General features: G+C 39.9%; 1 protein-coding gene across 1 annotated transcript in view; it reads right to left on the bottom strand.

Moving 5' to 3' along the window:
• LOC134791543 (nuclear pore complex protein Nup214-like) overlaps positions 1 to 26,089 on the bottom strand; it is a 28,726-nt gene that overhangs the window by 1,348 nt on the left and 1,289 nt on the right. Inside the window, exons 4-29 of the mRNA XM_063762591.1 lie at positions 25,818 to 25,990; positions 24,945 to 25,156; positions 24,480 to 24,600; positions 23,972 to 24,059; positions 23,469 to 23,571; positions 22,763 to 22,892; positions 21,919 to 21,985; positions 21,331 to 21,415; positions 19,444 to 19,538; positions 13,954 to 14,148; positions 12,648 to 12,817; positions 12,007 to 12,171; positions 11,186 to 11,356; positions 11,037 to 11,039; positions 10,012 to 10,259; positions 9,536 to 9,673; positions 8,350 to 8,547; positions 7,291 to 7,716; positions 6,465 to 6,593; positions 4,763 to 5,681; positions 3,887 to 4,633; positions 3,226 to 3,425; positions 2,549 to 2,650; positions 2,041 to 2,092; positions 1,110 to 1,288; positions 410 to 530 (exon numbers count right to left, since the gene is read on the bottom strand). Coding sequence (XP_063618661.1) covers positions 410 to 530; positions 1,110 to 1,288; positions 2,041 to 2,092; positions 2,549 to 2,650; positions 3,226 to 3,425; positions 3,887 to 4,633; positions 4,763 to 5,681; positions 6,465 to 6,593; positions 7,291 to 7,716; positions 8,350 to 8,547; positions 9,536 to 9,673; positions 10,012 to 10,259; positions 11,037 to 11,039; positions 11,186 to 11,356; positions 12,007 to 12,171; positions 12,648 to 12,817; positions 13,954 to 14,148; positions 19,444 to 19,538; positions 21,331 to 21,415; positions 21,919 to 21,985; positions 22,763 to 22,892; positions 23,469 to 23,571; positions 23,972 to 24,059; positions 24,480 to 24,600; positions 24,945 to 25,156; positions 25,818 to 25,990 — 5,237 coding nt within the window. The remainder of the gene's footprint in view (positions 1 to 409; positions 531 to 1,109; positions 1,289 to 2,040; positions 2,093 to 2,548; positions 2,651 to 3,225; positions 3,426 to 3,886; positions 4,634 to 4,762; positions 5,682 to 6,464; positions 6,594 to 7,290; positions 7,717 to 8,349; positions 8,548 to 9,535; positions 9,674 to 10,011; positions 10,260 to 11,036; positions 11,040 to 11,185; positions 11,357 to 12,006; positions 12,172 to 12,647; positions 12,818 to 13,953; positions 14,149 to 19,443; positions 19,539 to 21,330; positions 21,416 to 21,918; positions 21,986 to 22,762; positions 22,893 to 23,468; positions 23,572 to 23,971; positions 24,060 to 24,479; positions 24,601 to 24,944; positions 25,157 to 25,817; positions 25,991 to 26,089) is intronic.

Raw genomic sequence — 26,089 nt, forward strand, 5'->3', positions numbered from 1 at the left:
AAATCTATAACTTGAATTTTCACACATTATTATACTGGACTTAATTTCGTAAACTTCAAGATTATCTCCGACGTACTACTTCTTAGTAGACTCCAATGCGCACGGGCCTATATGTTATACTAATAGACAACTAGGTTTGCAATATAACATTTAAAACTTCCGCGTTTTGAACACATATCAACTCATGTGACATGTTGCTGTTAGCCGCGACCACGACCAGTGAAACCTGTGTCGAAACGGCGGTAAATAAAGGTAATTGAATAAATTTCGCGTTAATATGTGAGTTAATATGAGACCACTAGGTCTTGCCAGCTGTAGACCTCGCAAGTCATGGGCTAGACCATTTTGAGAAATTTCCAAAAACTGTTTTGACGTAGGTATTCGTTTTGCGTTAGCTCGGTTTACTTACGTATTGAAACTGGGCGCGGGCTGCGCGGGCGCGGTTTGTTGAGCCAAGTTTCCAAACGTCAGCGTGTTCTGCGTGGCTAGGCTCTCGAACGTGGCGTTGGATTGGGTTGGCGAGCCGAATCCTGGGACAGAGTTTACGATTAGCAATAATTATTTACAGGGAGCGTCGTGCAGTGCATGAACTTTAGGGCCCCCCTACTATGCATTGGGGCATGATTCGTACTCATAGACTAGGAATCCTCTAGACGGAGTTTAGAGCAATTATTTCATGAAACTGATGCTGCCAAAAATACTGGGGTGCGCGGGACGAGGTGAGCGAGTCCCGTGCCGTGATTGGTCCGGTTAAAAGATACGGGCGTCACAGAAAGACACTTTGACTCGAAAATGGAGTAAAACTACCGTATGCGTGGCAGAGGGGGTAGCGCTACTATGCTCAGACTGGAGGATGTCTTGTCTGTGTTCGTACTAAACGCTATGCATCTAGCTTTATCATGCGAACGGCTAAGGAGTGGAATTCACTTCCTGCAAATCTATTCCCAGTCCATTATTTTAACTTGGATCTTTTTAAATCGAGAGTAAATCATCTTTTAGGTAAGCATGTTCTATCCTAGACTGCATCGGCACTTACCATCAGGTGAGATTCTGGTCAAATGTTTACCTTTTTCCAATAAAAATAAATGATATTTGAATTATTTAGGTACCTGTAGCGGGTGCAGCGCCTCCAAACACACTTCCACCGGGCGAGCTCCCGCCGAAGGGCGCTCCTCCGAAGGCCGGCGCGGCTCCGAAGGCCGGCGCCGCGCCGAACCCGCCCGGGCTCTTGTTGAGCGCGCCGAATGCCGCCGGCGCTCCGAACCCGGAGCTGGTCGGGGAACCAAAACTAAAAATGGCGGGTATTTTAGACATCGGTTACACGCTAATTCTGGCGTCAGTTCAATCCATCAGTCCATTCCAGTTTTGACTGATGCCAGAATGATGGAAAATGGACACGGTTAGACGATCAGTCCAGACTGACAACAGACTGATAAAATTACGACACAGTCGCCGTTTGGACACAGAACGCAACACAGTCATTTAGTCTTGTCTAATATGGTGACTGACGCAAGACTGACACAAACAGGTTACACGATCAGTCTCCTATCAGTTTTCTGTCATTCAAAATGGACGGACGAATATTATCTAAAAATTTAAATTTTCATCAGTCCAGACCATCAGTCCGCGTGTTACACGATAATTCTCCCGTCAGTCTGACCAGACTGATGGACTGAACTGACGCCAGAATTAGCGTGTAACCAATGTCTTAGTTCGTGTTCAATGAAGCGCTTAATTTAGCGATAAAATTGGAAGTCAGAATGGAAGGACGTGACTTCCGAGTCTCCTCGAAGCTCATTAGTGTTCATGGTTCAAAAACGATTTCATTTGACCGTCTTCCTGGATTTAGTGCTAATTTGTTGAACATTTTTTTGTAATCGATTCCTGTTTTCTCTTTCGTGAGAATCGTAATGTCTTTGGAATTAAAAATGCGTTGGAGAAATAGAAAAACCAATTATAAGGGATTTAACCCTTATAATTGCCTTAACTATGCCCTCGAAAGTCCATATTAAATCAACGATAGTTATGCGAGACACTCACCCGGCTGGTTGGCCGAAAACAGCTTTGGAACCAAAACCACTGCCGAATCCTCCTGCAATGAATATAAAAAATACGTGAAAAATTGTCGAGAACGTTCTGTGTTATTGTGTGGGAAACTTTTCGCTCAAGAATATTTAAATCGGCATATATACCAACATACTGACTGCATAGTATTTATATTAAATTGTGAATTTTGGAGTAAAGTAGACACATTCTACGGTCACTTGCACCATTCACATTAGGTTAACCGGGGTTAACCGGTTAAACCTGGAGTTACCATGGTTACCAGTACAATTTGACACTGGGTTAACGGTTTAATCGGCTAACCCCGGGTTAGTGGAATGATGCGAGTGGCGCTAAGTGTCACTTGCACCATTCCACTAATCCGGGGTTAACCGGTTAAACCTGGAGTTACCATGGTTACTAGTACAATTTGACACTGGGATAACGGTTTAACCACTTAACCCCGGGTTAGTGGGATGGTGCAAGTGGTCTTAACACTCTTAACCTGTGGAAGGGGTGGGTGAGCCGAATGCTTGTCCCTGCGGCGAGGGGGCGCTGAAGCTGCCCGTCCCGAAGACGGACGATGATTGCGTTGTGGCTTGTTGACCTGCAGATAAGTCAATATTAAATAAAAAACCGTATTTGCTGGTTACCTTTCTACGACCCACAAACGGAGCAGCAGCTGACTTTCACGAGGCTTTATGATAAATTACAAGTTATCGCTCGGAAAGAGCTTCGGGAAGAACTAGAAATTTGTTAAATAACTAAAGAGTGACAGTAAAATTTAAACCAATAGTGTTAGAAAATAAGATTGAAATTATTATGTTTAAAAATCAATTGAAATATAATAATGCAACTTTGTTCTAATTTAAAAGAATTAAATGATTTTTGAACGCTAGTTTATGAATCTTACAATATTGTTCGCAACCTTAATATAAATACATGATGGAAGAGTTCAAAAACCAATTCCTTATAGCTTAATAATCGATATTCAATGATTTCCCGCGATTCTAAGTAAGCCTGGTTTACAGGTAATATCGGGGAAAACACGTTTTCCCAGAGATAAGAACTAGCTAGATCGATTTTTCACACCCATATAGCAAATTTCATCGAAATCGTTAGAGCCGTTTCTCGTTTTGACTTGCTAAGAATTGCTCGTTTATAGGTATAAGATATGCTTACCAAAACCACTGGACCCAAATCCACCGCTGCTGTTATTATTGTTCCCCCAGAAATTATTAGCGGGTTGTGTTTGTCCGAATCCCCCTCCACTCCCACCGCCGCCGAAAATGGCTTCGGCGGCAGGGTTTGGTTGACCGAAAGTGGTTTTGGCGCCGAAAACGTTGGTGTTGCTGCTGCCGAACCCTGGGGAGCCGGTCGATCTAGAAATATAATAAATGGATCATATACGGTATACCTATATGCAAAGTTAAAGAGTCTGATCTTTGACTAAAATCGGTCAAGCGGACCCCAGGGGCACATGAGCCGTGGCAAAAAGCAGGGACAATGATGACATTGACCAAATACTCTTCAAGAGTATCAAATTTTGAGCATTTTAATTAAGTTTTATGTCCTTTTAACATTCATGTAGTCCACAAAAAAAAAGGCTTTAAGTTACTGTATAGATAATAGAAAGAGAAGAGTTCTAAATTGTTCGTGACAAAAAAGGAAGCCAAACGAAACAATTAATAGTATTTTCGATATTTTCACTCAATTTTTCTACCTTATTTGTGAGACCTCTCATAGAACAATTTTAAGTTCTGGACAATCATAGGAATTCGACATATCAATTTATTATCTGGAGTATAGAAAGAAACTTAAATAAGTAATAAGAAAATCTTACCCTCCAAATATGCTACCGCCGCTCGAAGCACTAGTCGTCGAAATATTAACCGAAGCGAACAGCGACTCTCCGCCGAACATAGAGCTTTGCGTCGTAGTAGCCGGGCTTCCAAACACGCTCTGACCAAAGGATTGTGTAGTAGGTGTGCCAAAGACAGACGCTTCAGTGGTCTGACTTGGAGTTCCGAAGACTGAAGCTTGAGTAGTTTGAGTAGGAGTACCAAAGACAGAGGCTTGGGTGGATTGCGTTGGGGTACCAAATACAGATGCTTGGGTTTGAGCACCGAAAACTGATGGTGATGTCGGACTGCCAAATACTGATTGGCTAGGTTGTGAACCAAAAGCAGGACTCCCGAATACGGATGATTGTGTTGTCTGAGGACTACCAAAGACAGAAGATTGCGTAGTTGGTGTTCCGAATACAGATTGAGTTGTTGATGTGCTTCCAAAAGTCGCAGGGCTTCCGAATACGGACGCTTGTGTCGTTGGCGAACCAAATACTGAAGCTTGAGTGGCCGGTGTTCCGAATACAGACTGATTCTGATTTGCTCCAGAGAATACGGATGGAGTTGACGTGGGAGCAAAAACTGAACTTTGCGTGGTGGTGGTAGGACTGCCAAATGCAGATTTAGCTGCAGTTGCAAATACGGATGGTGTGGTTGTTGTGCCAAATACAGATGAAGTTGTACTTCCAAATGCTGAGGCTGAAGTTGTGGTAGTACTTCCAAATACTGAAGAAGTTGTGGTAGTACTTCCAAATACAGACGCTGGAGTTGAAGCAGTACTTCCAAATACTGAAGCAGGAGTTGAGGCAGTACTTCCAAGTACTGGAGCAGAAGTTGTGACAGTACTTCCAAATATTGAAGCAGGAGTTGAGGCAGTACTTCCAAATACAGAGGCTGGAGTTGAGGCAGTACTTCCAAATACTGAAGTAGGTGTTGTGGCAGTACTTCCAAGTACTGGAGCAGAAGTTGTGGCAGTACTTCCAAATACAGACGCTGTCGTTGTTACAGTGTCTGTTGCTTTAGTTGTGGCAGTTCCAAATACAGATGATGTTGTTGTTGTTGTTGTTGTGCTCCCAAACACAGACGCTTGAGTTCCAAATACAGACGTAGGTGTTGTTGTACTTTCAACTACTGATGATGTAGTGCTAGGTGTAGATGTTTTAGTAGTTGAACTGGTTGTAGTAGTGCTAACTGAGAATGGCCCGAAAGCAGACTTTGCAACGCCACTACCGAAAACTGAGGGTGGTGTCGCAGAACCGAATACAGTGGTTGATGATGGTACACCGCCGAATACTGAAGGTTGTGTGGTTGATGTTACTGAACCAAATATTGACGATGTAGTTGTAACTGATGAGCTAGCCACAGTTGAAACAACGCTTTGAGTTGTAGGTGTACTTGGGGTACTAGGCGTGGAAGTTTCAGGTATTTTGGTGGATGGAGTAACAGAGGCAGTAGTTGTGGCAGTAAACGCGGAACCGAATACTGATTTCGCTGTCCCAAATGTAGATGGCGTTGATGCCACTGAAGTGCTTTCAGTTGATTTCGCTGCATTTTCTGAAGTAGTACTTGGAACAGTGGTGGCTGCAGTGCCAAATACAGAAGGATTTGCGCCGAAGACACTTGAAGGTGTTGTATTTGCAGCAAATACTGAACTTGACTGGGTTTTCGGAGTAGACGTATTTGCTGCTGCAAATATACTCGAAGAATCAGGTTTAGAAGTAGATATTGATTGAAATGATGTAGGTGCTGATGTTGTTGCAGGAGATCCAAACATTGACTTTGGTTTAGGTACTGAAACAAAGAATGATAGTAGGTGATAAGATAAGTAAACCTTAAAATTCTACACAAAAACAGGGAAGATAGTGGGTCTGTCTTGAACAGGCTTCGTCCTAATGATTCTATTTAAGAGTCTCACTCTACAGAAGTTACGCACTCATTTTAAAATGGCATGCTTAAATTGCAACTACGTAACATGTATCTAAAGTCTATTCATCCTTACGTGTCTTATCGTGTAATCAAACGTGACGTCAAAGTGTCATTCCAACAATACGATTCATAGACAATCTAGACATCGTAATGTCAGATGTTTTTGATGTGATCCGTTCGTTACTGCGATTTTTGATGAAAATCTTATTTAAAATGATATTATTTTGGTTATTTTGTTGATTTCAAGACTTTGTAAGTATTTTTAAGTATACAACAACATTTTAAGTGATGATTATTGTGTAATTCCAGAGAAAAGTGCGATAATGTCTTCGAGAAGTGTTTGTTTACATGATAAGACAAGTAAGGATGAATACAATTATGTCTGGTAAGTACAAGTTTTTTTTTAATTGTTATATAAAGCAAATAGAATAAATAGAAGTTTTATATGTAAAATTTCTATATTCTTACCCCCTTATTCATAAACGTTTACTAAAGTTGACAAGCCGATAATAATCGTTTGCCCCTTTCCATCATACCAATACGTCGGAAAGGGACAAACGATTATTATCGGCTTGTCAACTTTAGTAAACGTTTATGAATAAGGGGGTTAATGTTTTATTATTGATATAGTAGTGGAAATAAGTTTACTTGTAATAGTAGCATTGGCTGTAGCAAATATGGATGCTGAAGACACAGGCGCTGCTGTAGATTTATGAGCTTCCTTGGGCGCTTCTGTTTCCAGTTTTGTTTTAGCTTCGTCTGATTTTTGTAAATCACCTAGAAATGGCAATACTTTAAACAATTTTATTTATCATCTTATTGCCACCCAGCGGTAGCAGCATGGTTCTATATTTATAGCCTGTCACTTTCGCACTTACATACTTGTCAGAACGTGAGAGGCATGGTGACAGGTGATAAAAATGCGACCGTGCTACGGCCGCAGATGTACAAAATTGCCAAGACAATGGAATTTTTACCTTTTCATGGGTTTCTGAGCGATATAGCTTGAGGATAAAATATAGATACAGGTTGTTAAATTCAGTAGGTATAAACGAAGACTCTAATGATATAAAGGGGCCCACAGATTACCAGTTCGCCGGACGATATCAGTCTGTCAGTTGTTCGGAGCTGTCAAATTTTGCGTCTAACTGACAGGCTGATATCGTCCGGCGAACTGGTAATCAGTGGGCCCCTTAAGACCATAAAATATACCGATTCGACCTCTATACTTACGATTTATAATTTTTAGAACATTTGTCAGTCAAACCTAATATGTCTCAGATTCTGGTGTATTTTATTAGGATATACATTCATACTTTTTGAAATAATCAAGTTTCTTAGTAGCATGGTTCACTAAGAACACAAAATCGATGATTTCTCAGACACTAATAATTTTTGCTAGACTTATACGGAGGTCTAATTTGTAGTTTTTTAAGTCATTGGCGTGTATCTGCATTAACTCAAAAATACATACCTGCTTTACTAGTAAATGCAGAAGTAATTGCAATTGGTTGAGCAACAGAACTAAACAAAGGTTTATTCGTATTTTGCACACTAAGTGGTTTCTGCTCATTTTCCTTTTTATCATCTTTATTCACTTTAGGAATTGTCAATATTACATTCTCTGTCTTCGCTGGGGCATTCTCTTTCGATTTATCTTTCGATTCAGTTTTAGGTTCAACTCTTTTGATCGTAATCATATTAGAATTGCCCAAAACATCTGGCACGTTAGATTTCGTTGTCATTGTGAAAAGATTGGACATCTTTTCTTTGACTGGTTCAGTAGTCTCAATAGTTTTATTTTCAGTTGGTGTGAATTGATTTAACATGTTATTAAGTGCTGATATGGGTTTCGTTGTGAAAGATGATGCTGTAGGTGTTGCGACTATTACTGATGAGACTGAAAATTGAAATGTGTTAATTTTGCATGTGTATAGGTATAAATCGATTGTTATTTTTTTTAACTGACATCAAAAAGGAGACTCTGAATGTGATCAATGTTGTTCATGATTTTTTTCTTGTTCTACCTGTTTTTAATGCATGTTCCCCAAATCCTCGAAGACTGCTGGACCATTTAAAAATTTTTACATTCACAATGGGGTTGGTCGGTCGAAGTATTTTAGAGGTGGCATCAGCATAGGTTTTCCTGTCAAAGCTACAAATACCTAGTGTCAAACCTTTTTTTTTTGGGAAATTAAAGGCCGGGATGCTTGAAAGCCAAATTTCATAGCATAAAACAAACAGGTAAAACCTATACTGGCACCATCTATACAAACTTTTGACAGTTGCCAACCCCATTGGCCCTATTGTCACCAGGTCAAAATCTGATAATAGGATCTAGGGGAAGCCCAGGACACTCTTCACATATTATAGGCGCCTTTAATGACTTGGGTATTTGTTATAGTTACTCTTAGAGCTTGGCAGTCACTATACTCACAGAACCACACAGAACAGAACTATACGAAGAGAGGCCTATGCCCAGCAGTGGGCGACTGAAGGCTAGAATGATGATGATGATGATGATGATACTCACAGTTGAAATTTGAAGGGGAACAAATCTTCTGCCCCATGAAGCTGTCCATAGTGTTTTCATCTTTCTTCATTTCGACCGTAACCTGCTTATTTTCGAGCAGGTTTTTAAGCACGTTACGAGAGGCCGTTGGTGTTTTGGATATCGTGAAGCTGATCTCTTGAGGTTGGGTTTGAGAGCTGGGAAGTTCTTTTTTTGGTTCTGTAACAATATTACTCTGGTTTTAATTGTGAAACTTCTTGAAATGCACGAAGGTCGATATTGGGATGTCGCCACTGCGTCAGTTGACGTGTTTGGCGGTCAAAAAGTCTCATGAGACACCCTAATGAGGATATGAGGTCAAACTTCTATTAAATCGTTAAACGTATAAATGACACTTGCATTGCGTGGACTATCAAAATCGACTTTTCTTGGTCTAACTCTACGTGTCTTATCATGTAAACCAGTGGTGGGCAAAGTACAGCCCGCGGGCCAAGTGCGGACCGCGAAAGGATTTATCTGGCCCGCCGCCGGTCATTTAAAAAAATGTATAATATGGCCAGCAATATAATAAAAATACATTTTTGCTGTAAATCTGGCCCTCCTCTGAAATTCCTTCAAGTTTTGGCCCCTCATGAAGAAAGTTTGCCCACCACTGATGTAAACAAACGTGACGTCAAATTGTAATTCCAACAATACGATTCATAGACAATCTAGACATCGTAATGTCAGATGTTTTTGAGGTGATCCGTTCGTTTCTGCGATTATTGATGAAAATATTATTAGAAATGATATTTTTCAGTGGTTTTGGTTGATTTCAATGCTCTGTGAGTTTCTTTAAGTATATACCAACATTTTAAGTGATGATTATTGAATTCCAGAGAAAAGTGTGATAATGTCTTCGAGAAGTGTTTGTTTACATGATAGGACAAGTAAGGATGAACACACTTTAGCTATAAGTGTTATAATCTATAAATTGTAGACCGGCCGACCGAGAATTGTAATTGGACCGGCAATCCAAGGATGTGGGTTCGAGTCCCACGTTGGCCAGAGTTGATCATCGTTGATTTTTTCATTGGGATTGACATCTGCACATACAATTTATAGGTTGTAACAATGTGGTACGTCCCACAATAAAAAAGGAAAAATATATTTACACTTTATGTTGTGTTTTAAGTAAGTAAGATTTAAGGTAAGTCACTTTAGTTACCTTCAGTGAACAAAGTCTTAGTAGATGGTGGAGCATGCGTGACTACTATGGGGGCAAACACTGGTTTCGGAGGTTCTTTCACTGGTCTAGGTTCTTGCTTAATTACAGACTTCACTTCTTGTTTCACTTGCACTTTCACTGAAATCAGAAGTTTAGTTTGATTAATGTCAGACAACTTATTCAAATCGAAGTACATAAAGTCAATTTTTTTATTCGCTACACTAAAATGAAATTTCCTAGTATGAACATAAAATAACATTTCATAGTATGAAATGTCATTTTAGTCTACCGAATAAAAAATAGACTAAGTGTTTATAAATATTTATATATTACATATATATATGTTATCATTGTCTAAATACCCACAACACAAGCCTTATTGAGCTTACTGTGGGACTTAGTCAATTTCTCTAATAATATCCAATAGAATGTTTATTGTATTTATTTACATTTTAATTCTGAATATCACTACATACCTGGTTCAACTTTTATCGCTTGCTCCCTCGCCTTTTCTTCCCTCAAACTCTTCTCATAGCTCATCCTCATCGTAGTCAAATGATGCCTCATCTCCACATTCACTGGTTTGATCTTGACTGTCTTGTGGTTGGATAACATGTCGCGCAACGCATCCAGCTTTTGAGGGGTGAGTAGATTTTTGCTCTCCGATTTCTGGGGTTCTAGACTCATGTTTAGAATGTTTTTGGTCAGTTTGGAGAGTGGATCTCTGGAAATTGAGTTGGTAACGTTAGCATAAGAAAATGTTTATAGTGAAATGTTTACTCATAGAGAATGACACGTGGCTTTCCATTTTTAGCTCTTAACCTAACAAAATATTTATATTCAAGAAAAATATAACACAAAAGTAGGTACAAGATACAAAATACACAGGAAGAACTGAAATAACACAGCACATAACACAGTATTATACACGGACTGTGCAAGACATCCATCGTCTCACAATACCTCAGAAGGCTCTCTTCTTGAAGATGTGAAGGTCGTATTCGTCCGGCGTGGACTTAGGTATACACATGTGTTGACCATCACATGAAAGGGGCGAGTTTTTAACCATCTCGAGCATAACTTCCGCCCGACTGTATCTCAACGACTAATCTTACTCTTTAAAAGGCGTGCTGCTCAATATAGGCGTGGACTTGTACATTTGACCATCATCTTTCATTGAACGTATTTTTGACCCATTGAACGCCTCGCCTACCGTGCGCGGCGCGTCATGGTGAACCTTGTCCTGAATTGACGTCTTTGGGTTAAAGGGTTAAGCATCTTGAGCGCGCCTTCCTCCCGACTATGTCTATGTATCTGAATTACTAAGCTTACTTTTTAAAAAGCGTGCTCCTCAATATAGGCGTAGATTTATACACCGGGCCGTCGCATTCGTTGAGCGTGTTTCTGAGCATCTTGAGCACTGCTTCTTGCCGATTGAGTATTTCCTGTTGCTTCACTAGAAGTTTGTACACTGTAGTAGTTACTATCTAAATGATTAAACTTACTTTTTAAAAGGCGTGCTCCTTAAAGTAGATTTGTACACCGGGCCGTCGCATTCGTTGAGCGTGTTTCTGAGCATCTTGAGCACAGCTTCTTGCCGATTGAGTATTTCCTGTAGCTTTACATAGGTTGGTACATAGCTAAACTTACTTTTTAAAAGGCGTGCTCCTTAACGTAGATTTGTACACCGGGCCGTCGCATTCGTTGAGCGTGTTTCTGAGCATCTTGAGCACTGCTTCTTGCCGACTGAGTATTTCCTGTTGCTTCACTAGAGGTTGGTACACGTCGTCCATGATTGGTCGGATCATGCGGGGGCCTGGTCTGGAATTATTGAAAATTTTATATCTGTTAAAATGACACCGAAGGCCGAGCTTTAAGGACGCAGTGTTCGGACAAGAGCCGATGATGATGATTATTCGATGGGTCGAAGTTACATTGAATTTGATGATGTCCTCGGAAGGCTTGGCCCTTATTTAGGTACCCGGGGTGACTTTAAAAACTATAAAATAACATATATTACATAATCATTTAATGATTATGTAATATATGTTATTTTCATTAATCATTTAATGATTATTGATTATGTGCCTGAGAAACTGATAAGTATTCGTCATACCATTTTTCTTTTATATAATTTCATAGATGGTTTTCGGTTTATTTTACCTACTCCTTGAACTCTTTCTAATTTTTCCCTGACTTAGAAATTTCCTGACTTTCCAGAAAGTGGACAACCTTTATATGTATTTACAGGGCCGTCTTAAACTATGCTGGGGCCCCTGGGCACATAAGAATTTGGGACCCTTTTGGAAAGTAAAGAAAGCTAATTAAACTAACATTTTTCTACTATGATCTTCTATTTATTATGGGTAGTCAAATATACTGTTACTGTCTGTCCTTCGGGGCCCCCCGAGGATGGGGGCCCTGGGCACGGGCCCCTCGTGCCCTTGTGGTAGAGGGTACTGGGTACTTACTTATTGGATTTCAATTCTTGCTCAGCGAGCTGATTCCACTTGTAGGTGAGCGAGCTGTGCGCTTGTTCGAGCTGGTTTTGCACGTAGTAGGCGAGTTTTTTGACAGACGCCACTCGCTTCGTGGTTAGAGGGTCCGCTTGGGTCCACTGGTCCAAGTCTTTTGAGCTGTAAGGTAAACAAGGTTTGGTAAACTAATAATTAGTGAAACAATTATTGTTTGAGTATAAAGCGGCAAAGAAGACGGCACGAAAAGACGATCTCCAATAGATTTTTAAATTTCATGACTTTTCAACTAAGTAATTTCCATGGACCTCGGTCGAGTCGGAATAGTCACGCCACCGAACGGAGGCTCATCATATATTTAAGAGTTGAGACTCTTGTCGGTGGAGCGATTTCCATTTTTGTCGGTCCTCTGCCTTGTCGTTGACACTCTGTAAGCCTAGCACATGATTGGCGCGACAGTATCTCGCCCGCGAGATAGACCCGTCTTTTTCTAACTTTATTAATTAAAGGGGGACGGGTAGTCTATCCCGCGGGCGAGATACTATCGCGCCAATCATGTGCTAGCCCGGCTGATACTACACGTTAAGTTTTTCGTTTATTTCGCTTGAGCGGAGGCTAGTTGTACTAAATTGACTTACTCGGATTGCGTTCTAGCTTCAGCGACCACCGCGCATGAGCGGACTAGGTCCAACTTCAGCGCGATAATGGCGCTGCGCAGGTCCTCAACGGAGCACTCTTTCTTCAGGGTTCCGGCGTCTAAGTTTTGGAGGTCTGCGTTTGTGTCTATCGCATGGAGGTCGCGGTAGAACTGAAAAATCAATAGAATTTTGATAATAGCGTTACAAAAATCTGTTGTGTAACTTCCGCCCCGCTTATTTATTTTAGCCTCCTAAGGCCTCCATGCCAATGAAAAACCCAGAATTAGCCACTGAAATTTGAACCTTTCGTGCAGGGAATAGAGTTGATTTTGGGTTTGTTTGAAAATTGAACGAAACAAAACAAATGCGACTCTGTTCCAATTGAATATGATTTAAAGGGTCTAGCAGGCTAAGCTAACACGATTGGCCCCCGCAAGACATACACAATATCAAAAAGAACTTTTTTTTCATCCAAGTTCAAGGAAATGAATGTCTGTAAAAATATGCATTATAAACCCCATTTGATGCTCCTTCATTCTGAATTTATTCGGTTACTCTCGCTTGCTTGGTTTAGCTGAAATAACCGTTTAAAAATTACCTTGATATTTTGACATTTTCGTGGATAAGTCTGGAACAAAAGAAGATCGAAGGCTGATATTATGCATACAGTGTTCTTAGGACCTGCCACTACTGCACCTCAAATTACAACCAAATCCCTTGCGGGGGCCAATCTTGTTAGCTTAGCCTGCTAGACCCTTTCATCGAACTGAATAAGTGCTATAGTACCTTGGGCCTTAGGAGGAAAGATTAGGAAGGATTAGGAGAGAAAGATTAGGAGGAAACTGAAAGAACGTATGAGAAATAATGCCATACATACAATTTTGTATCAAAGAGAAATGTCTGCGAACGATGCTTTTAAGCTTAGAATAAATTTTAAAGTGTCTTGGGTTGGGTGACACCAAAACAGCAAATTTACTGTGTCTGTTTTGAATTCCAGGTCTGCCTGCTGTTTGGCGCTACTCCAGCGGTGACACATGTGTCTTGCTGACCCTTTAAAAACTAGTGTTTTCCTTGGAAAACATAGAGAAACGCTGTAAAAACTGACCTGAATCTGTGCCTGCCTCGTCTTCTTAACGAACTCGTACAGTTCGGTCTGAAACTCGTTAGCCTCCCTGATGAGCATGTTTTTGAATTCCTGGTCTGCTTCTGCTTGTTCGCTATTCCAGTGGTGTCACATGTGAGTTGCTGGACCTTTAAAAACCTATACTTTCCTTGGAAAACATAGAGAAAGTCTGTAAAAACTGACCTGAATCTGTGCCTGCCTCGTCTTCTTAACGAACTCGTACAGCTCGGTCTGAAACTCGTTGGCCTCCCTGATGAGCATGTTCTTGAATTCCTGGTCTGCCTTCTGTTTATTGGCTAGTTCTTGCTCGGCCTTTAGGGCTGCGTTTATTTCTGGAGTGGGATCTTTTTGGGGGATTGGCGCTGGTTTTGGTTGGACCTGGAATTAAGTTAAAATTAAACAGCCATTCATCAAATACTAGCTCTTGACTAGTAAAGGCGGTGTCCATGAGGAAGATCCTCGAAAATTGGTTCGAAACCTGTCAAATGTTTATTCTACTTAATAATACGTGAGTGACCCGTTTAAAATAATTTTAATATGGCTAATTATAGCTCATTTTTTTTACAGAATAGTAGTGGGGAGGCCTTTGCCCAGCAGTGGGACACCTTATAGGCTCGTTAAAAAAAAAAGTTGTGTGTAGTTCGGAGCGCTGGTGGCCTAGCGGTAAGAGTGCGCGACTTTCAACCCGGAGGTCGTGGGTTCAAACCCCAGCTCGTACCAATCAGTTTTTCGAAACCTATGGTCAGCTGCAGAGATATGTGACCCCCCCTGAATCGAAAACTTTAACTCGCCGCTCGGCAGGCCGAGACTCAGTATTCCAATCGATTCTTACAAAAATTGTATTTCTCCGATGCTATTCAACGTCCGCTAGTGGGAATCGATCCTTGGACCTCAGCGATATGTCTGGCCTTACTATGCCATACTTTAGACCGGCCCTCATTCCACTGGGCTACGGGAGCGCTTGCTTAAGGATGTGAAAATTTGAACCAGTAGCAGGCGGCGCCGTAGACGCAAATGATTCCAACTATTATTATATATGCGTCCCTGTTTAGCAAGCTTGTGTTACAATATAGTATTGTCTTGGTTTATCAATATTTTCCTGCCCTCATATTATTTTCGAAGGCGACTAACAACGACTTTAAGTAATTATATTTAAGGTTGAAGATCTGGAGTAATTCAGTTTTGTGATTTCGTGTAGAAAAATACAATTTGAGGGCAAGTAATAATTTACGATCCAAGTGATTCCTACCGTGTGTCAAAGCAATTATATTTAGTGACCTTTGTCTTTGAATTCTTAATCAATTAATTTAATAGCCCACGCCCGATTCTAATTTCGAACAACAATATGGTGCGATTAACAGTTTTTCTTAAATCCAAAATCGTAAATCTCTGGGAAGATAACAAAAGTATCAAGGAAATAGCACGAAAGTTGAATATTACGGTAAGTAACTATTGTGACTAATGATTTTTTTTCTGTTTGTCAATGTAGCATATTGTATTACCTAATAAGATAAACCAACAGATATATTGTGTGTGGGTATATAATAAAAAGAGTTTTTTTAATTGGGGCTGTTTAGAGAAATCCCAAACAAATAAAACACATCGGGAGTATTTTTTGTGAAAGTAAGTTAGTCGTAGCTAAAAATTCGGTTTACTATTTAATTGTGTTTTAACTTTATTTTAAAGAATTGTCCCATCTTCTGTATCTTATGAACCGCAACATTATAGTTAAAATCTTCGCAGAGTATTTTTCTGTTACATAAGATAATATTAATACCTATACAATTTTAAAGGGGTCCATGTGATGTTTTATTGCATATTTAGGACGGTTTTACATGCAGTTATTTTAAACATGTAAACAACAAACTTGTAAAATTGTATAGTTACAATATATGCAAGATAGACTCAACAAATTTCAATCAAAACGGTATAAAATATATACACTAAATATTTCTCTCATATTTTTTTTATAATGAAACGTTCTCCTCTTACACAGCATTAGAAACATACTATAGATTGTTTTATACGTATTTTTATTTGCAGAGAGACACGGTTCGTAGGTGGGTAAGAAGTTACCAAAAACAGGGAGACGTGGAATGTGAGAAACCAGGCCCTCGTCCTTCGGCTTACACTGAATAATCTGAGCGGCATCGTAATATAGTGCAAATTCATACTGATGCTCCGTTTACCAGCACTCGCTCCACTGCGGAAACTTTTGAAGTGTCACTTAGCACGGTTAGAAGACACCTTCATGCTGCTAACATACACCATTTTAAACCAGCCAAAAAGATAAAGTTAACAGAAGCTCATCGAAACGAACGTGTAGGGTTCGCACAAAAATACGAAAATTTCGATTGGGAGAATGAAATCGTAATTTTTACGGACGAAAAATGTTTTAAGTCCGACAAAGATGGCTGAAAAATATTGTAGCGGAGAAGCGGGGAGAGATTTAACCCCAAAAATGTGCTAGACCTTAGAACAAGCGGAAGGATAACGTTAGGTAAAATATATACTTTTTTATGTTATGGGTATGAGAATAGATATTTATAGGTATAAGTAAATGATATTTATCACAAAAAATATTTTCAGCGTATTACGGATGGATGTCTTCCATGGGCCCTGGTGAGCTTGTAGAAGTAGGAGGACGAATGAACGGTGAGCGATACCTTGAGGTATTGCGTGGCGTAATGATGTCATCAGTTCGCGTCGCCTACCCTGAGGGCCAAATTTATTTAGTGCAAGACCTATTGCCGTGCATCGTTCGCGTATAGTTCAAGACTGGTTGTCTTCTCAGGCGGACATTACAGTCTTCGATTGGCCTTCTAAAAGTCCTGACCTGAACCCAATTGAGAACTTGTGGAGTCAAATGGTGCTTAACTGGGACCCTACCCAAGTCAGATCCAAAAAAAACCTAGACGACGAAGTTCACAGGACCTGGGAATTGTTGAGGAACTCGAACACTTGTTCAAACATGGTGGCGAGCATGAAAAGCCGACTCAAACAAGTCGAAGAAAGTGATGGATACCCTCTTCGCTATTGATTAATGAAAAAAATATACCTACTGTGTTTCCATTTGTGTTCTGGGTCTTTCTCCACTATTGGCGAAATAATTGTGTTAGGCAAGTTAAAGCAAATTAATAAGACATGTTGAAATTATATAAGGTCGAAAATAGGTCGACATATTTCGACTTTAATGACGTGGTAACTCTATGTAAGTATTCAAATAAATTAAAATAACTAAACTTATTAGAAAGTAATCACATTTTTTTTAAATACCTACAGTTAACTTTATGGATGAGTCAGATTGTTCAAATATTAACTCATTATTTTTTCCCTAACTAACAGGCCTCGATAATAGTCTTCTAAACAAAAAAAAGGGACCCACGGTTTCAAAAACAGTTCCCTGTAATTTAAAATAACATAAGCACAATCGTATCGTCACATTTTAGACAGTAATATAATTTAGCAACTACGGTTGCAAACAGTATTTTTTTTTATAAAATACATATTTTAATTTATCGGCAATTTAAAATTAACTAAACAGGGACTGTATCGAATCCGGCCCATTTAGTGGAGAAAGCCCTTGTATTATAATTGTTTTAAAGTGCCGACGGTTACAGGAGATGAATATTGTTATCTTTGATAACATGTGGTTTCTCGCTGTTACGTCAAAGTTCGTTTAGATTATTTCAATCAGAAAGAAAAGTAACGTTGTGGTATATTGTCATATAATATGGTCCAATCTAAAATTGATTCTAATTTACGTCTACAAGTTTTCCTTTTGTCAACAAGATTGTAACTGAAAGTATTTTTTTTATACTGTACTGAAGTTATCGGATTTGTTTATATATAATAATTATTATGCGTTTTTTGCAAGACTCAACACATATTTACATAGGTGTAAGAAAACATGACATTGGTATTTAAGGTGCAACCACACATTGCTTAAATACGGAACCCTAAAAACGGTGACGGTCCGGAAATTCAGATGTATGAAAATCAATATACGCGTGCCGTTCGCGTCATGTCTTTTCCATACTTTTGCATGCGATCAAAAATGTGTGTGGTCGCACCTTTAGAAAGTAAACGACCAACGTGCCAACTGACAATCAAAACATTATAAACAAAATTACTTTGGTAAACCACCACGTTACTTATTTAACACACCAAAAAAAATGTTGAGACATTGTTACTTTGAAGATTAAAAAGCTGAAGGTATTTACGTCTTAATTTTACATAATTCAAATTGCTTTAAAACCCCTTCAGATGTTGGCTTATCTACATATGTATTGTATAAGATATACAGTATAACAATAACACTTTTACACTGTTATTTCAAGCTTGTTTTTTGTGATGTAATAATCTGCTAGCTGGCCAGATCATATTAATAAAATAAAACTATCTCAAAATTCTAATTCACAGGAAACCAATTTACTATTGTAGATCATGCCATTATTGACGAAGACATGCGCCTTGGTTCCTATTATCATGTTATTAACGGTTAAATTTGACAAATCTGCGCGTCTTCGTGGATGTAGCGATCTATACCCGCGTGATACCCGCACTATTGATTTTGTAAACAATATTTTTATAAATTAATAAAAAATGATCATCATCTATAGATTTTTTATTTACATATATAATAAGACATATATTTTTTTAATTATGTTATAATATAACATAATATTATGCATAAAAAAAATAAAACATCAAATAAAAAATAAACATCAAAATTCCCCAGGCCAAGGTTCGAACTACTAACCTTACGATTCATAGTCAATGCTGCTAACCGTTAAGCCACACGGCCGTTTGCTTTTCTGACGAAATTATTGTTCTAGGTATGACTAGCAGGAAGGATTTTTTAAATTTCTTTCTAATACTTACCTTTATCGTCATCTTTTTTTTGTATAGTTGTCATTCAAAATTTTTAAATGTTTGTTTAAATTATACAATTCAGTTAATAAAAAAAAAGTATGGTCTTTATGAGATTTGAACCAGGAACCGTAGAAATGCCTTATTCTTGGGGGGGTCACATAACTCTGAAGCTGACTGTACATACGAAATATCATTATGATATTTGCCAATATTTGTGAACTATCGTTCCAAAATTACCGATATATTGTTATACCTATGCCTAATATGTCTAAAGGGGCCCACTGATTAACAGTCCGCCGGACGGTATCGGCCTGTCAGTTAGAGCAAAATTTTGACAGTTCCGAACAACTGACAGGCCGATACCGTCCGGCGGACTGTTAATCAGTGGGCCCCTTTAAGCACGATCGAACTGCATGTGTCGGCGGCACGAAACTTGACAGATGCTAATACTTTTTTGTCCATATAAAAGCTACATTCCTGCAAAGTTTTAAGCTAACTGTCGAATAGGGACCGTGCGCGTTAGAGGGTCTGCCATCTTGTGGCCTGAATCGGAAACATATGTGCATATGTACACTGCTTCATCTACCGTTCTCGTCGATATCTTTCCTTGTGCATAGTAGGTTCAGCCATCTTGTGGGCTACATCGGAAGCATAAACGACACATTTACGCCTCGCGCCAAAAATCTGACGGCTCCTATGCTGTCCCCTATAGTTCATACACGGGGCCTATAGGACCTTATTTAAAGCAAAACAAACCACTACGATATTGCGATTACTAAATAAAGACATATCACAAACCTGCACGGGGGCTAGCGGCGCTTGGACTTCTACTGGTTTTGGTGGCTGCACTACAGGCGTTTGTTGCGGCAATGGTTGTGGCTGGAGACTTGGTACTATAATAAAAAAGTAAATGTTGGCAATACAATAGTTAAGTTTTTAGAAAAAATTCATTGGTACAAGCTTTTAACTCTGACTGTCCTATTCTTTCCACAGACAACTAGTACTCATCGAGACAATAGGGAGTATTACTGCAATGTTCTGCCGCCAGAGTGCAGCACTAATTTGTTTAGTAAACCTGTAGTACATACTAGGCCTTAAACTAGGGGGTCAAGAAAATGTGACAGGGGGGACCCCTCCCCAGTCACAAGCATTGTGACGTCACTCTAACTTATTTAAATTATTTAATTCGCTGTACAGTTAAATAAGAAGTTTATGGAACGATAATCAATTTTATTCGTTTAATTTTCTTTCCTAATCATTTTTGGGTTAAAAATTAGTTTTTTCTAAAATATTTTGATAAAATATTAAAAATAGGTCAGCCTACTTAGTTCCATTTCCCGATTTCGTTAAAAAAATGTGACGTCACACTATGCGGGAGGGGTTTGCCAAATGTGACCAAGTGTGACAATGGGGGTGGATGGGGGTGGAATGGATGACCCCTTATCGTGGTAACAAACTATTTTAGGAGCCTCCATTGAATAGCTAATAATAAAAACGTTTATTTAATTTAGTGTTTGGTACTTGGTTTGTAAGACTTTTGAAGAACTTTGAAACTAAAATTACAATATAGACACAGTCCACGGTGGCAGCATGGTTCCATTTTTATCGCCGGTCACTATGCCTGTCACTTTCGCACTTACATACTTGTTAGAACGTGACAAGCATTGTGACAGGTGATAAAAATGCGACCGTGCTACGGCCGCAGATGTACAAAATTGCCAAGATAATGCAATTTTTACCTTTTCATGAGTTTCTGAGCGGTTTGAGTATAAAATATAGGTACATGTTGTTACATTTAGTAGGTATCAAGCGAAGGGATGTATATAGGGGATTAACGCTGCGTCTTACGTAAGCGAACAACTCGTGAACGCGGCGCGGCGCGGCGGGCCCAAGGCGTTCGCGTTCGCAACGAGATCGCCCACGTAGGACACTTCTCATCATCATTCGCTTGCCCTTATCCCATTCATTTGGGGTCGGCGTAGCATGTCTTTTTCTTCCATACCTCTCTCTCGCCCGTCATCTCATCATTCACTTGCGTTCGCTTCATATCATCTCTCACACAGTCCATCCACCCTTTTCTCGGTCTTCCTCTCCCATTACTTCCCTCCACATTCATTCGTAATACCTTTTTCGTCACATGACTTTCATCCCTCCGCATCACATGCCCGTACCACGCTAGGCGATTCGCTCTTACTTTTTCTACTATGGGTGCAACTTTTAGGCTTCCTCTTACATACTCATTCCTTATCCTATCCATTCTTGTCACACCACACATCCATCTTAACATTCTCATCTCCGCTACATGCAACCTCTTTTCACCCGTCACCTTTAGGGCCCAACACTCTGATCCATACATGACGACAGGTCTTATGATGGTTTTATAAATTTTACCCTTCAATCGAAGAGGCATTCGGGCGTCGCAAATGGTTTCCGTGACCTGTCGCCATTTCATCCATCCTGTGCTAATCCGGTTTTTCACATCACGGTCAATATTGCCATCGCACTGTACCAGCGAACCGAGGTACTTGAAGTCGGAGCAGACCGGCAACGTAACGCCATCGAGTTCCACGAGACGTAGGACACTTCTATAGGTGTCAAAGGATTGAATCACCCCGCACCGCATCGCTTCGCTTCGCGTTCGCGTGTTGTTCGCCTACGTAGTACGCTGCCTAAGGGGATACAAACCGGCACCAAACAACGGAGCGGCCGACACGCCGAACGGAATAGGCGCGGCCGCCGGCGTCGGTTGCGGCATTGCAGGCTGTACGGGCTGAAATATAATAGAATAGAATAGTTTTTTATTCGTAAACACACAGACAATAGACATACACAGAAATAGCATAGTGAAAAATAAAGTGTCACGAAATGGCCCCATCTCAGCATGTTGCTGGCGACTTCCAGCGCTGATCTTCCGATGAGACCATCAAGTGAGAAATAATCACGGAAGGTTAAGTTAACACATTCAACACCAAGAACCCGACTGTCGGGTACACTGTTCGTAGCGACTACGCGCTACATACGACGAAACCGTGGCTACGCGCTACGAGCGTAACCCGTAGCACTTAGTGGTATTGAATGTGTTAAACTTAACTTTTTTGCTAGACCGCCTGTTACTTTATTGAAGCCTTTAAGGCAGAGGGAATATATTACCCACATGATTTTGAACTTTGTTTCAAAGTGATAGGGCTCAATTTTGCATAATTTGTGACACCCTTATGCCTTATAGTGTAAGTGAGGTAGTTCGTGGAAAGTTTAAGCATTGAGATGACTTACTTTAGGCTGCGGAACGGCTATTGGGGGTGGAGCAACGGGCTGCGCTTGTGCAGGGAATGGTGTGGTACTGCGAACATGGAAACATTCAGGTTAATAAACAAGACCAAGTGCGGGTAGTTCGACAAACTCGCGCGCCTCTAGTCTGTATCTTTAGGTAATTAAATAAAAGTAAACAAATAATTTGTAAATTTTCGGGTGGTTATAACATTTATTGATTAACCAACCAAATACAAAACCACCACATTATTCGATCATGTAATGTTTTCATCTACCCTCAACTGGCTTAAGCATAGACTAGGAATCCTCTAGACGGAGTTTAGAGCAATTATTTCATGAAACCGATGCTGCCAAAAATACAGGGGGTGCGGGGGACGAGGTGAGCGAGGTCCCGTGCCATGATTGGTCCGTTCAAAGACACGGACGTCACACAAAGACACTTTCGTCTCGAAAATGGAGTAAAACTACCAAATGCGTGGCAGAGGGGGTAGAGCTACTATGCTCAGTCTGGAGGATGACTTGTCTGTGGACTTAAGAAGCCATTTGAGGGTAGATCTTGTTTACACTTTTTTAAATACCTAAAGATACAGACTATAGATATTGATGTCAACTTTAGCCAGTCTTCTCCGAGACCACGGGGACAACGCCGTACTCGAAACGTCGGAGGTAAATTTAATACTTAGGTAGATAGATAAATAATGTATTACCACAAGAATGGTTTTAAATTACAATGATTTTTACACACTTAATTTTATTTTGTGTACATAATTTCATTCATGCCATCATTCATTTGTCTTCTAAAAAATGTTAGCCGTGTAGGGCAAGATCAATTTAAGATCATAATTACCTGACAATAGTAACCGGCGAGCAGATCTGAGGAGCTTCCTTGTTCAGATTGATGACGTTGAATACGGTCAGCAATCCCGTCTGTGACAGTACGTGTAGCGTTGGCATGAAGGGGAGATTCTCATTCTCACCTGCACAGATACAAAAATTAAAGTATGGAGTAACGCCCGAAACATAGTCCTATGTAACAACTGTAAGGGTCACTTGCACTATCCCACTAACCGGGGTTGGAGTTATGGTTACCAGTACAATTTGACACTGAGTTAACGGTTTAACCGGCTTACCCCGGGTTAGTGCATGGGATGGTGCAAATGGCCGATTGTCAGACTTTGTCGCTTCTCAATTTTACATTGCTTTAGTGCAAAGGGTCTTATATGTATAGACATTGGGTCAAAATTCTTTTCGTTGTCTAGTTTTTTGTCCCCAAAAAATGTGACGGTGTGGAGCTTATTGTATGGGGTTAAATTTAGTTTTTAATGTTTCTTATGTGAATTATAATCTACAGCTAGAAAGACATGCAATAGCACTCGACTTTTTTTATTTATTTGATAATAGACAAAAATACAAGCGTGACAGAGTGGTCAGAAACAAGACAGCAAAAATAATTTTGAATCATTTGATCCTCAAAACAAACCGTATCTACTGACCATTTGTTTTTTGAAAGAAACAAAATCGCTAACGAAAAGTCAAATGACTTAATTACTAACCCCAAGGCAGCTGGTGAATGGCGGCTGTGTCAATAGTAATTCCTATTGGATAATTTTCTTGCTTCTTGTCTGTAAGCGGTAACTCAGGCCTGGCCTCATCTGACTGTGAACAGAACAACAACGAAAACAAATTAAAAATAATTACAATATTACTAATATTAGGTATTAGAACCACCTTAGGACTCATACATTTTAAAACGAATATTTCCAAAACCGTAATTATTAAGAAGTTTGTTTATTTATCAAATAGTCTAATCGTAAAAATACCATTTTCAGATATTCTTAGGGCTCATTTGGCGGGGCGCAGGGCGATGCGGGAACTCGCATGCGAGTCTCATTACATTGCGGTTTTTGATCGATCGGTTGAATTGAACCAACCATTCAATGAACAGTCCGCAATGTAACTAAAATCGCATGCGAGTTCGCGTGCCGTTTAAATCAGCCTATATACGCGCGTATATTGGTAATTAGATGGGTATGTGTAATTAATTAGATTGACGTACCTGACACCATTGAAGCCAACTGGAACCATCCGCAGTCCCAAGCGTGGCAATTTCCATGCTGTTTGATGACGAACATAAAATCACATTCCTGAAAGAAAACCAGAAATAGGAACAGATGATTGCAAAAGTAAGCTCTTATACCAAAACTTAGAGTTGAAAATCACTTGGCATTGACTGAGCCCCGGCATTTCTTCTAATTTGAATAATAAATAAATATAAATACATAATAGGGAACTTCTTACATAGATCAACCTAGCCCCAAACTAAGCAAAGCTTGTACTATGGGTGCTAGGCGACGATATACATATTTATATACATAAATACATACAAATGTATACATAGAAAACACCCATGACTCAGGAACAAATATTTGTGTTCATCACACAAATAAATACCCTTACCGGGATTCGAACCCAGGACCATCGGCTTCACAGGCAGGCTCACTACAGTCACTACCCACTAGGCCAGACCGTCGACCGGTCATGTTATATAGTTTATAATCACTTACCATTGAGCAAGCCCCTGGAGATAGTAATACCACGGGCGATTGGAGCCCATACTGTAGCATACATCTTCGTAGTTCAGACATGATGGCTGCCCGCCTTTAGGTGTGTTCACGATTGTTACAGCTGGAAAATATTATTAAAGTATACATATGTGGTACAAGTCTGAGTAACAAGTTCCAAAAAGAGCACGTAATTTTAGTCGACTACAGACATAGTGCATAATTGTTTTGACCCACGCCATATGACTTTGACCCATGTTGTTTCACTGATATGTGTTAAAATTGTTAAATATCAAATGGTGTCGCCATCTACACGAGGATGGGCCAAAGGTATGGCGCCATCTATTAGAGCATAAATTTTTCTTGATTTTACGAGGTACGTTTTTTCCTTAGACTTTATTTATCTTATACGGAATTACATGCCTACATCTTTGATTTATACCATGTAGCAATACCTTACAAGCTTACCCGGTTTACTATTATCCGTCGCATTTTTATACACCACAGCGAACTGGAACGTCGATATCCAATATATAGCCAACACTTCCACGGGTGCATTTTGAAACAGATTCGGTGCAGGGAATGATTTCATTAATGATAAATCTGGCTTGTACTGGCAGATTGTGCCGTCACTGTTGCCGACTACTAGCTGCTTGCCTTTAGGACTCCAGCAGAGACATCTGTAATCATATATAAAACATTTCTGTTACTTTTATTTTTATTTATTGGAAAAAGGTAAATATTTGACCACAATCTCATCTGATGGTAAGTGCCGATACAGTCTAGGATAGAACATGCTTACCTAAAAGATGTCTATTCACTCTCGATTTAAAGAGATCCAAGTTATAGTAGACTGGGAATAGATTTGCAGGAAGTGAATTCCACTCCTTAGCCGTTCGCATGATAAAGCTGGATGCATAGTACGAATCAGGGGCAGAGTAACGACGTAAGGGTGAAACGCAAGTCCACGTCTAGTCCCACGGTGGCAGAACGGAGATGGGGGGATTAGATTATGTAATCCCATCGCACACTTACGTACTTTGGCCACATAATAAATAATAGTACTAGGTACAGAAGGTTCACTCTCTAACAAAACGCGTCTATTACGAAAGATATGACCGCAAGGTGGCGCGATCAGGCGTCCGTTCCGTAGCGGAGCACGGTAACTTCTCTACTGGGGCTGTCCATAAATTACGTCATCGATTTTTGACGGGTTTCGAATGACCCCGTTTCCTCCTACGTCATGCTACTATCATCAGATGTCCAGACCCCCCACCCCTAATTTGAAATGACGTAATTTATGAATAGCCCCAACTACTGCTAGACCTTTTTTCTACAAACCTTGCACTAGACTGCAACTTCTTAACCTGTCCTTGCCCTGCCTGGCATATGATAAGTGCGCCATCATAGAAAGCATAAGCAATAGTGTCAGGAATGCACGGGTTCCATTTCACGTCTGACACAAATGTGGTCGGGCTTACGTCAAACTGCACAGACATTGATGGCGACACATTCTGAAATGTAAAATATTTTTTACTGTCAAATATTTTTTTTTTTTTTTTTTTTTTTTCATGATAGAAGTTTTTATCGCTTACTGCACTTTTCTTTCTATA

Source organism: Cydia splendana, chromosome 6 (assembly GCF_910591565.1).
Source record: "Cydia splendana chromosome 6, ilCydSple1.2, whole genome shotgun sequence".
Lineage (NCBI taxonomy): Eukaryota > Metazoa > Arthropoda > Insecta > Lepidoptera > Tortricidae > Cydia > Cydia splendana.